The 12,908-nt window shown below is 33.9% G+C and overlaps 1 protein-coding gene across 1 annotated transcript in view; it reads left to right on the top strand.

The window, feature by feature from the left end:
* Positions 1-12,908, top strand: part of Edem3 (ER degradation enhancing alpha-mannosidase like protein 3) — a 69,334-nt gene that overhangs the window by 36,259 nt on the left and 20,167 nt on the right. Inside the window, exons 8-13 of the mRNA XM_033762136.1 lie at positions 987-1,092; positions 4,670-4,767; positions 5,915-6,040; positions 6,235-6,318; positions 7,702-7,785; positions 8,289-8,413. Coding sequence (XP_033618027.1) covers positions 987-1,092; positions 4,670-4,767; positions 5,915-6,040; positions 6,235-6,318; positions 7,702-7,785; positions 8,289-8,413 — 623 coding nt within the window. The remainder of the gene's footprint in view (positions 1-986; positions 1,093-4,669; positions 4,768-5,914; positions 6,041-6,234; positions 6,319-7,701; positions 7,786-8,288; positions 8,414-12,908) is intronic.

Genomic DNA, 12,908 nt, shown 5'->3' with positions numbered 1-12,908 from the left:
GTAACAAAGTTGCATATTAGAATCTGAACTGTGAAAGTTTTCTAAATAAAAGTATTTAAGGAGAATTTTACTTTGCATTTAAGTTATGAAAATTACTTTAACAAATGCATTTAATTATGCCAGTGGCTAATATAATTTCATAATATATGTGTAAGAATGTGCAACTGAATGAACCTCAGGAGTTGATGAACATGGTTGGTCTCCTAAGTGAGATCGCTGCTAATTACATAGCATTTTCTCCGTCCTTGTTACTAGACTGGCTGAAAAGAATCAAGATATGACTTTAAGGAAATTTATATTATGAATGATTATCTCAGGAATTTTACTTAATTCTTAAAATATCCTATGGGCCTTTGTTTTCTTTTTATTTCCTATCAAGACATATGCTTCTTCAAGTATGTTTTTCTTTTTTAAATTAACTTTATTGGTACATTTTAGGTATACATTATGATCACATTCATCATTGGAAATTTGTATCTGTACATGATATATCTTAGTTTTTGTTTTTTCCCATTTCCTTTCCTTCCCTTCCACCCCTTCACAGCTCCCTATTTACAAAAGCTTTGTTTCCATTTTTTCCTTCTTTTCTCATATTTTTTTCTTTCCCTTCTTTCCTTTCCTTCTCTACTTCCCCTTCCCCTATGAACCTTTTCTTCCTGTTTCACATTATTTATTAAACATTTGGTCCTCATTTACACTTTCAGTTTCTCACACCAGAGAGACAATTCAGTATTTACATGTGTGTTCTGTTTATTTCACTTAAGAGTATGGCCACAATGTGTATCCATTTAGCTATAAATGTCTCCAGTTTATCATTCTTTATGGCTGAGTAGTATTCCATTTTATATTTTTTAAAAACCGCATCTTTATCCAGTCATCAGTTGATGTGATGGGCATTTGGGTTGTTTCCAAGATTTAGCTGTTATAGACTATGCTGCTATAGACATGGGTGCGCATATATCACTGTGTTTTCTTTTTAATCATAGGAATATGCAAGAAAAGCTCTTGATTTTCTCTGGGAAAAAAGGCAGCGAAGTAGTAATTTAGTGGGTGTGACGATCAATATTCATACTGGAGACTGGGTACGGAAAGGTATGTAAATTGGAATTTAAAAATCAACTTGTCATATCCCCAGAATGGTTGACAAATAAAGAATTTTTATTTGTTAAAATAATTTTTCGTGGGACAGGGATTTAGCTCAGGGGTTCTGCCACCTGCCTTGCAAGTGCAAGGTCCCAAGTTTGATCCCTGGTACCAAAAAAAAAAAAAAATCTTTGAGATAGTATCCTATTTGATACCTTATTGGTTATAGAATTATTAGTATAGGGTATATATGAAACACTAGAATTAATTTCTTTGAGACTGGAGAATCAGAGTACCTCAGAATTACACATTAAGATGTATTTTAGTGGATATATTTAATGATGTTATTAGCAATTTTTATGTCCCCCCCGAAATAGATTATTTTATTAGTAGATAAGAGCATAGATTCTGGAGCCATATTGTTAGAATTCAAGCTGTGTGAGCTGGGACAAGTTATTTAACTTCTGTTGCCTTTCTATCCACATCTGTAAAATACAATTATTATGAGGATTGTGAGTTAACAAAACACTTAGAACACTGGCTGGCATATTTTATACTTACTGTAAAGTAAGTGCTCACTGTGATGTTGGTCTCTATGATTAGTGATTTTACTTCTGGGAACCTTAGCCTAAGGAAATAATAAAAACAATTTTTGTACCCAAAGATGTTCATCACATAATTGCAGTATAGGAAAACTGGGAAACAATGTTAATGACCATCAATAAACTAATAGCTAAGAAAATTGCTTTACTCAATACTGGAATATTAAGTAATTTAATGAATTAGAGAAAAACATACAACAATGTTACATGAACAAATAGGACATGGAATTGTATAAATATGCTTTTATGTTTATAAAATGCTCTTTTAAAACAAGCATTGAAGAATGAAAATATCTAAAATATTCCTAATAAGATTATCTTTCTTATACATTTTTCTGTTTTCCAAAAGGCTTATCTTGCTGGGCATGGTGGTGCATGTCTGTAATCCCAGAACTCAGGAGGCTGAGGCAGGAGGATCACTGTGAGTTCGAGACCAGCCTGGGCTACATAGTGAGTTCCAGGTCAGTCTCAACTACATAGTGAGACCCTAAACAAAAAAAAAACAAAAACAAAGCAAAACAAAACAATTCAAAAGCATTATGTTATTTATATATAATAAAAAGTAATTGTCTGTATATAAGTAAAAATTATTTAACTATTAAATTGAACATATTAAAGTTACTGTTTCTATTTAATATTATAAAATATTTTGTAAGATTTATCTAAGAGGTTTCTGAAAGAGATCTGAATGTTGTCTTCGGAATCCTGCATTTTTCCCCATTTTTTAAAGCCTAGTATGGACCTCAGGTATAAGATAATTAGTCATAATTTTAATTAACTATACTCATTGACTTATGACAGTGTTATCATTATTCTATGCATGGCCCATTTTTTTCAGCTGTAGTCATAAAAGCACCCACCAATGAACCATTCATTGTCACTTGACAGCACACTAGTTCTATGTATGGTCCTTGATTCCGCCCACCTTTGTAATTCCAAACCTCTGCCTCTTCCCAACTGCAGTAACCATCGATATGTTGACCATTCTCTTGCTTTCCCTTTAATCTGTATTACTTTTATAGGTAGTCCTAAAAAGTATATTGTTTTATTTTAAATTTTATTAAAGGATATCACATTATATGTGCCCTTTTGAGACTTTTCTCTCAATATTTTATTGCTAAGAATTGTGCATATTATTACAAGAAGTTGTGATTGTTTTTTGACTGTTCTGCTGTGTGTCATTTTACTAGTCTAATAAACTATGGTTTTTATAGGGATTTAAGGTTGCTCATGGGATTTTATTGTGAAGAGTAGTGTGAATGTTTTTGTAGTTGCTCCTCTTGTACATTTATATGAATTTCTCTTGACTATATACCTATGAGTGAAGTTTTTAGGTCATAGAATAAGTTAATGTTTGGCTTTGGAAGATAAGGACAGATTATTTTCTAAAGTTATTTAACCTCTGTATACTTTAGCAATATATAAATGATCTATAGATTGACATCCTCTTTAACACTGAAGTTTTAGACTTTTATGTTTTTTAGTTTTTGCCTATATAGGTGTGCAAGTTATATCCTATCATGGTTTGATTTGCATTAGTTTGATCACTAATGATATAGAACACTTCTTCATATTTATTTGCCATATGTGTTTTTAAAAATTTGTAAGAATTCTTTGTATATATATTTTTTTTCTTTTTTGGTACCAGGAATTGAACTCAGTGCCTCACTGTGCTCTGAGCCACATCCCCACCCGTTTATTCCCCTATGTATTCTTAATATTAATTCTCTGTTATATTGCAGATCTTCCAATTTACAACTTGTATTTCACTTTACATTCCTTTAAGTTAATTTTTAATATAAAAATATTGGTCTTTTATGATCAAAACTGTGTGTCTTATTTAAAAATCCTTTTTTTTTTTTTTTTTTTGTGGTACTAGAAATCAAACTCAGGATCTTGTGCTTGTGTGGCAGGCATGGTGCCACTGAGCTACAGCCCTGGCCCCTAAAAATGTTTTCTTAATCAGAGCTCTGAAATAAGGATTCATTTTGATATTAACAGTTTCAAAGTTTATTATTGAAGTTCTTGAACCATCTAGATTGGATTTGTATTTGTAATGTAAGATAAAACTGTTTCCACAAATTTCTTCTTTTTTTGAGTTTTTAGCAGTGTTTTTTACTTTACAAACTTGGAAGGACATTAATTTTTTTTTTTTTTTTTTTTTTTGTACCAGGGATCGAACTCGGGTCCTCGCAAGACATTAAAATTTTAAGTAGTATTTATAATTTTAAAAATCTGTATGTTACATATGACATACTTAGTATCCTGTATGAAACCTATCCTTGAAATTAAATGTTCTTTACGGCCTAGGCCATCATCAGTTTTTTGTTAATATTCCACATGTGCTTAAGAAAAAAGTATTTTTTTTTTAATTGTTGGATATAGGATTGTATGTGTCACTTTAATCAGGTATTAATAATATCTACGTTCCACTTTTCTGTCTACTTCTTGATCTATTAAGAATAAGAAAAGTAGATGAAATTTCTAGCAGGATCCTTCTATAGTTCTTTCTTTTCACTTTATATAATGTTTGGTGCACTGGGCTAACTGGGCTGTTTTGTTAGGTCTTGCTTTGTACCAGGAATTAAACTCGGGGCCTTGTACTTAAGAGGCAGGCGGCAGAACCACTGAGCTAAATCCTCAGCCCTCTCTTGCTTTTAAGTAAGATCTTTGTAGCCATTTTGCAAAGTCAAGTTTTTTTTTTTTTTTTTGGTACTAGGGATTGAACTCAGGACATCATGCTTGTGAGTCAGGCATGGTATCACTGAGCTAAATGTCCGGGCTGCAGAGTCAATTTAAAAAAGAAAAAAAAAATCAGCAAGTGAATTATTATTCATATTGTAAAGTTAATATTTTTGTCAGTGTGTAATTTTTACTTTAGTTTCATGTTTAGACTAGTTCTTCATTCTTGATGTACTAATGCCTTTATTTTCTATTAAGAATTTTTAAGACTTAATGAAGGATCATATTTATATTTTCTACAGATAGTGGAGTTGGAGCAGGGATTGATTCATATTATGAGTATCTGTTAAAAGCTTATGTCTTGCTTGGAGATGACAGTTTTCTGGAAAGATTTAATACAGTAAGTTTATAAAAATCTCATGTTAATTTTATAGCCAATTTCATTTTAAGTTCAGACTTTGATAGAAATTCAATTACCTGAATGACAGTCTTAAAATAATTGGTTTTTAAATGTGCCTTAGTATTTTGTCAGTATTCCCTGATGATGTTGGACAGGGAGGGGGCTACACTCACTTCCAAAACATTCGTTTATAGAGTAGTTAGGTTTTCATTTTTTATCAGAAATTTGTGGAACTTCCATTAGAAATAAAATATGTAGATTTGAGTTTTTTTTGTTCTTTTGAATACAAGAAGGATAGTTATTGAAAAAACGTTACAGTTAGCAAGTAACTAATCCTATTTGCCTGTATTTCTCCTTTATGAAATGAGAGTACTAATATATTTATAAGGTTTTTGGACAAATTAAATGAGCTTAGTGAAATGATTAGAACAACACCTCAGTATGTGGCAGGTACATAGTAATAGTGATTAAGTAGCACATGAACAAAAGCCTATTAAAAGTTTAATATATCAATTAAATACTATCACATACTTATTAGATTATAATAGGGTTTTCTTGAGACAAATTAGGACAGATAACTATTTTTGTTGAATTTGAAGCACAATTCTCCCTGTGTTCAAAGGTGAGAAATATTTAGAAGATGAAAGAAAGAAAAAGTTTCTAAAAGCATAAAAGGCAGAAATAGCAGACCATAAGAGCGATAATAGTGATTAGATGCATTAGTTTCAGTAGTGGTGAGCACCAGAATATTTTGTAATGAGAAGAGATCTAATTTCCTATACCCAGGAGGAAACTAATTGTTTAATGTAGAATTCTGTTATCTGTATTCCAAGAAGGCCTAAAAACATGATTGGGATACAAAGCTTTACTGACCATGGGCCAGTCTCATAGGAGATAGGGATGTTCAGAGCATCCGATATTAAATGTAGTCTTTAATGTTCTACATTTTACTTCAAGGATATGTGAATATATATGCTTTAGAAAAATTTCCATCTAAAATAAATATTTATAGTTAATTGACAAATAGTAACTTTATTTGTAAATATATTAAATTCAAGCTTAATTTCTTCACTGTCCTATTTAATGTGTTTAGAGTAGTACATCTTCCTTCATCTACTTTCGTGAACACATTGTTGTGATCTTTTAGCACTATGATGCCATAATGAGGTACATTAGCCAGCCACCTCTTCTACTTGATGTGCATATCCACAAACCAATGCTGAATGCTCGGACTTGGATGGATGCTTTGCTTGCCTTTTTTCCAGGTTTACAGGTATAAAGAACTCTGTCTTCTTAATATTAAAATAAAATTATTTTAATTAAGTACATTTCTGATCTCTAAAATTGAATGAAAAATATAGTCACATTCCAAAGTTGTATTAATATGAAAATTTCTGTATATATAATGCTATAGATAACATTAACTCATATTTTATTAGATTATTTTGTTTTTGTCATTGACCTCAGGTTTTAAAGGGGGATATTAGACCTGCTATTGAAACTCACGAAATGTTATACCAGGTGATTAAAAAACACAATTTTCTACCAGAGGTAAGCAATTAATCTTTTAAATTCTCATTTACATATATAGCATAAATTGCTAATTTAAAGATAGAAAATGTCATGTTCTTTATTTTTTGTGGTTATTTAGTTATTTTTGGTTTATACAGAATTATACATGTTTTTGCTTTTCTTCATGTGTTAAGAGAAGTGTAATTAAAATAATGCATATTAATGTTATTTTAAACCAACCTCTAGTTAATGTCTCTCAAACCTTTCTAACCCATGACACTGCAATCCCTCACCCCTTTATTTCTTTATTTCTTTATTTCTGGGATACTGGAGATTAAACCCAAGGTCTCACCAAGCTTTCTACTACTGAGTTACAATCCCAGCCCTAATCATTCTAGCTTTTACACATCCTCACCCTTCTATGTATACCCACTAGCTAGAGAGATTGTGTTACCTTTTATTTTCAGAAGTCTGTGAAAACTGCATACATTAAATGTACGTTGGATGGTCACACGTGCTTCCTGGAAATTTAGAGAATGCTGACTGAGAATTTATCTTCCTTTTTTTAAAAAAAAATTATATTAGTAATATATTTTCTAGACTGTCATGACAAGATTTTAATAGCATACTTTGGCTTTCTAGAAATGTACCATTACAAATTTCTAGATGTATGTATGGCCTTGTTCCAGCCTTGATTATTGACTACCCTCTCTGAGATATCTAAGCATTCCACCAATGTAGAATGCTTCCTAAGTGTTTGTTTCAGAAAGCATAATTTTATTAGCCTTCAGGTAACTAGGATATTACACTGAGAAAGTTCATGTCCATGCAGAATAAAATGAGATTTCACCTAAACACGTCTATCATAAATAAATGATTTTCTTTTTTTTTTAAACCAGTTGACTCTGTTCTTGAACAAATTTCAATAATTTATTTTAAGTAATTATCTCGTCTCATTCCACAAAGGACTTGAAGTTGTTATAAAAGAAAACATATGCTAAAATAATACTGATATAAATATATAAATATATACAGTACTTAAAAATAGCTAAGAGAGTAGATTATGTAATTAAGAGGAAAGGTAAATAGAAGGAAAACATACAATTATGTAGACTGTCAGACTGTCAAGATCCATGTTTTGACATTACTAAATTTTATTACCTCATTACTGACTTTTCTTGATTTCCCCATTCACTCAAATATTTATTTAAAAGTAATGCATTGAATTGGTAAAAAAAAATAGCCTTGCAAAACTGCTTTGTGATTTTAGCAATGAAAATTGATGTTTTATAGATGAAAATGTATCAAGATTGATATTTTAAACTTTTACCCTGTATAATTTAATATATACTTTTATGTATTCTAGAATTAGTTTTTACTTTTTAATCACATTTTATACCATTTTTATGACTTTTGTTATAGGCATTTACTACAGATTTCAGAGTGCATTGGGCTCAGCATCCTTTAAGGCCAGAATTTGCTGAAAGTACCTACTTCTTATATAAAGTAAGATACTTTATCTCTGTTTATTTTTTAGCCCTCATTCTCTCTTGGATCTCTTACTCCTCTATAATATTGAATGTTATCATGGTTGGATGTATCACAGTTTATAATCTGGCCCGTAGAGCTATTGAAAGATATAAGACTTGACATATATTTTATGCCTGTCAAAAATATTCATGTAAACACATTTTAAAGAGACATTTTCACCTTTGAGCTGTTTTCTAAAGCATGTCTCTTGCCTTTAATCAGGCAACCTTTTTGGGGTATTAGAAATCTAATCTAATTGCTAAAGTTTACAGTTAAACAAATTTTCAGTTGCTTGTTTAGGAAATTCTGTGAAGCAGATTCAGGGCTTATTTTCAGATGCAGGTAGGTTCTATATAACATGTATTCTAGTGCCTGACACAGTGCCTAGCACCTAGTACTACTCAATAGATATTTAATAAATGAATAGATGTATGGTAATATATAACCTATATAAGTATATATATGTTCTCTTTTAATAGGCTACAGGAGATCCTTACTACCTAGAAGTAGGGAAAACACTTATTGAAAATTTAAATAAGTACGCTAGAGTGCCTTGTGGATTTGCTGCCATGAAGGATGTTCGTACTGGAAGTCATGAGGACAGGTAAAACAATTACTCACATCCCCTTTCCTCAGGTTACTCTGAACCAGCACAGCATACAACAGCTTGTGAGGATGCAAATAAATTTTAATGGTTTTACAAAGGGTATTTGAAGATGTAAAACCTTAGTTTATTGTGTTTATTTTTCTTCAACTCTTTTGAATAAATTCATTTTAAATTGTTTGAAAAGTTTATACTATAGTGCCTGGCCTGTCGTAGGTGCTGATATTATTTTTAATGACAAATGAATGATTATTAAATATAAGCTTGGTATAAGAGTATTAGAAATACTGTTCCTCCCCCCATTAAAATATTAGAAATTATCAAGATTATGTTGAAAGGTCTGGATTATAATTCATATTTATCAAAAATTCCTCAAAATTCACTACAATAATATGTGTACTCTTATTCCTCTCCTGTATGGAGAGGTAGGTAAGGCCAGTGGTAGGTAGTTCCTATACTAGGCAGGTAGGGACAGCACAAAGTACTCAAGCATGCTATGGTCAGTGTGATAGGCACCAATGTCCCAGTTACTCCAAGATCACTTACCAGGTTATCACGTCTCAAAATGAATGCTGAAGCCATTTGTTTGTTTCTTTAGCAAATCTCCATTCCATAATATTTACTGAGGTCCCCTTTTGTGCTAGCATACTAGTTTTTGTGGATTACAGGTAGAAAGACATGTCCTTTGTGTCCTTGAATCACTGAGGATGGGCAAATAAACAGACTTTTAAAATGTTATATAAGTACTTTGAAATGTAAGAAAGACGTGAAATGCAAGTTGGCATGTGATGATCACTGAAAGATTCCTAGAAGTCCTTAGTCCTGATGAAAGAGCAAAAGTGAATGGATGAAAGAAGTTTCAGGCAGAGAAACTAAAGACATGAGAAACACGAGGTTGTCCTTAGTATTTCCTTAGAGTATTTGTGTGAGGGCTCATTAGGCTTGGAACCCCTTTTCCTGACCATAGATGAGACATGGGAGGTTTCTAGAAACAGGTATACAGATAACAACAAGAAATGAAAGCAGATATCCTGTGTATTGTCTATAACATTGACTATTTCCTATACCTTGGATACTCTTATGTTTTGGTTTTTGTTCTTGTTGTTTTTTGAGACAGGGTCTCACTATGTAGTTGAGACTGCCTTGGAACTTACTATGTAGCCTAGGCTGGTCTCGACCTCCCAGCAGTCCTGCCTCAGCCTCCTGAGTGCTGGGACTACAGGTGTGCATGACCACGCCCAGCTAAGCTTGTATGTTTAATTCATTGGTCCTTTACAACAGCCCTCTGAAATGTAATTCTGTTATAATCTTCATGCCAAAGATGAAGAAAACAAGGAAAAGAGAAATTAGGGAACTTGCTGAAGATCACACAATAAGGCTAAGGTCAGAATTTTAATCAAACACTTTGGTTTTTGACAACTATGTTACATTGACTATTCATTCAAAGGACAACTAAGTACTTTTTATATGTCAGATACTGGACTTATGTACGAGGGTGGAAATTAGAGATAGCTGTTGCCCTCTTATGGCTTGTAATTAGTGAGTAAGATAGGTGTGTAAAGAAATAATTATTAACATATGATAATGTGGGTTTTTTTTGGGGGGGGATCGAACTTGGGTCCTTGCATTTTTGAGGCAGGCAGCAGAACCACTGTGCTAAATCCCTGGCCCAGTAATGTGTTTTAGTAGAGGAGGGATAATAAGTTGAGGAATTATGAAGGAAGGTACTCTGTTCAGACAGTTCTAGATTTTAGAATTCTTTTTTTTTCCATTCACCAAATATTCCTTTAATGATTTTGTTTCTGGAACCTCTTACCTCTGCTTTGCCCTTCTGATTGTATCCCAGTATATAGAACTATCATGTCCATGGATTAGAGATGTAACTCAGTGGTACAGTGTTTTCCCAGCATGGGTGAGGGCCTGGATTTGATCCCAACACCACAAAACTAAAAATTTTTTAAAATCATCTTCAAAACTAACAGTATTTACGATGTATCCCACATAATAGCTCTCTGTTCAGGCAAGAGATTGCTAATTTTTTGAGTGACTAATAGATTTGTTATACCTTCTATCCAATTAAGGGCTACTGCTCCATCAACTCACTGTTCCTTATGGTGGTGCTTTACCTTTCAGATGACGCAACAAATGTTTGAGAGCTACCAGTCTTCATTTTACTGTGTTACTAGATGTGCTTTAGGGTTATCAGCTTTATTAAATTCAGCTCACAGGGAGCTTGTGATTGATCCCAAGTAGTCTCAGATACTTGACTATAGCCTGCTGACAAGTGGATGTTCTCCATCATACTTTGAGCAGCTATTTGTTGTTGTTATTGAGCAGCTGTTTTTCAGTGCAAACTGAAATCTACAAACTGTGAGCCAGTTAACCTTTCCTCCTTTAACTTTGGATGTCAGATATTTTATCTCAGCAATGAGCAGAGTAACTAAGACAGAATTTGGTACCAGAGAAGTGGGGTTGTTGCTGTGTCTGTACCTGACCATGGGGTTCATGTGCCTTTGGAATTGGCTTATGGGAAGAATATGGAAAGGTTTAGAGAAGCTGGCTAAAGAAGCAGCCCTAGAATGTTTTATGCTGTATTTGATGGGAGTTTTTGGTCAGAGCTGAAAAGACCAGAATGCTGATAGAAATGCTGCCAGTAAAGACTAGGTTCAGGAGGTTTCTGCTAGAAAGAAGGACTCCATTAGCTGTTGGACTCCAGACAATATGTGTTATACCTTGGCAGAAAGTTTGTCTGCGTTTTGCTCATGTCCAGAGACTTTTCCAGAGGCTGAGATTAAGGGTAGCAGACTAATCTTGCAGAATAAATTTCAAAGCAGTCTAATGTTGAGACTGTGGCATGGCTACTGTTCGGGACTTTTAGCCAAATCTATGTTGAGAGCTAAGAACAAAGAGTCCATACATAGAATGATTTAAAATGTTGTGAGTTTGGCCAGAAAGAAAGCTTCAGTAAAGCTATGGACTACAAAGATTGAGCAGAGAACTTGGTTACTGAAAAGGAATAACACAATGGTAAAGATGGCCTGAGGACATTACAAGAAACAGCATGACTTCAGTCTTTGCAGCCTCAAGATTGCAAAGGTAAAAGAATTTGCTTTGAGAAGAGATCCCCAGAGCATCATGTTTGAGAATGGTGGCAGTCTAGATAACTTATTCCTTGGAATTGGGTTCAGAGCACTCAGCAATCCAGGCAATTGGCCCCTATAGCCAAGAGAGGAGGCCGTATACTGCTTCTGCTGGTTGCAGACTTTGGCATCATCCACATGGTGCTTGTTTTAGGTGCATGTAGAATACAAGAGTTGTGGTGTCAGAAAGACTTCCAACCAGACTTCAGAGGAAGGACTTGCAGGCCAGGCAGTGTTCTTCTGAAAGGGCAGTTTGTGAAGCTGTGAGTTTAAAGCTGAAGGTGCCATGAAGACCAGAATGTTGGAGAAACCATAAGCATTCATCTGAGGAAAGCTGCAAGGAGTGAACAGAACTGGCCAAAGAGAGAAACCATGAAAGTTACAACCACCAGAAGTGCCATAGGGGTGGAGCCTCCCACCCCCTTTGGAGTTCACAGCTTGCCACAGATTGCTGGGGATGCTGGATATGGAACTATGGTACTTAATGTTTGCCCTGCTGGATTTTGGTCTTGCTTTGTTCCCATTCCTTTCTATCCCCCTCTTTGTACCTTTTGGAATGGATTTGTCTATTTAGTGCCATTGTATGTTGGAAATGTTTCACTTTTTTTTCATTTGTCCAGGGACTTGCAGCTAAGAGTGTGCCTTAAATCTCAGAGGAGACATTAGACTTGGGACTTTTCAGCAGTGCTGAAACTGTTAGGACTTTATCAACTCTTGGAGATGAATTAAATGACTTTTACATAAAGGGGTGTGCATGAGTCTTTGAGGGGCTAATGGCAAAATGTTATGGCTTGTGTCTGGATGTCCCCCAAAGCCGCATGTGGCCATAATTGGGGCTTTTCATTGGCTGGATATAGAGTGTATGATGCTAGGATCAAAGGTGTGTGATTATTGTTAGTCCACTGATTGGTCTGGCACAGTTTTGGATGTGAATAATAGGAAGGCCCAACATGGGTATGAGTGCTACCAACCCTAAGGGTGGGTAGCCTGGATTAAATATAAGAGATAGAAAAAGGGTTGGTGTGGTGGTAGCTTATGGCTTGCTTCTTACTGCTTTCTGCCTTTCTGCCTTCTGCCTGCCATGAACTGTTTTTCTTCACTGATGCCTCTGCTGGCCTCGTAACCAGCCAACTATGAATTGAAATGTCTAAAAACTGTGAACCAAATAAACCTTTCCTCCTTTAACTTTGGGTGTTGGGTATTTTGTTTCAACAAAGAAAAGTAACTAAGACAGATACATTGGGAGGTAGTAAATTTAATTGACAAGAGTACACATATTTACAAAGTTTTATAGTATGCATGACTTTGTGTTGTACTTCACATAACATTTTCTTCTTCTTTTTTTTTTTTTTTTT

This window comes from Fukomys damarensis, unplaced genomic scaffold (genome assembly GCF_012274545.1).
Source record: "Fukomys damarensis isolate Sample0158 unplaced genomic scaffold, DMR_v1.0_HiC HiC_scaffold_11, whole genome shotgun sequence".
Taxonomy (NCBI): Eukaryota; Metazoa; Chordata; class Mammalia; order Rodentia; family Bathyergidae; genus Fukomys; species Fukomys damarensis.
Note: the sequence above shows the minus strand (reverse complement) of the source record. Positions and strands in the feature narration are given on the sequence as shown.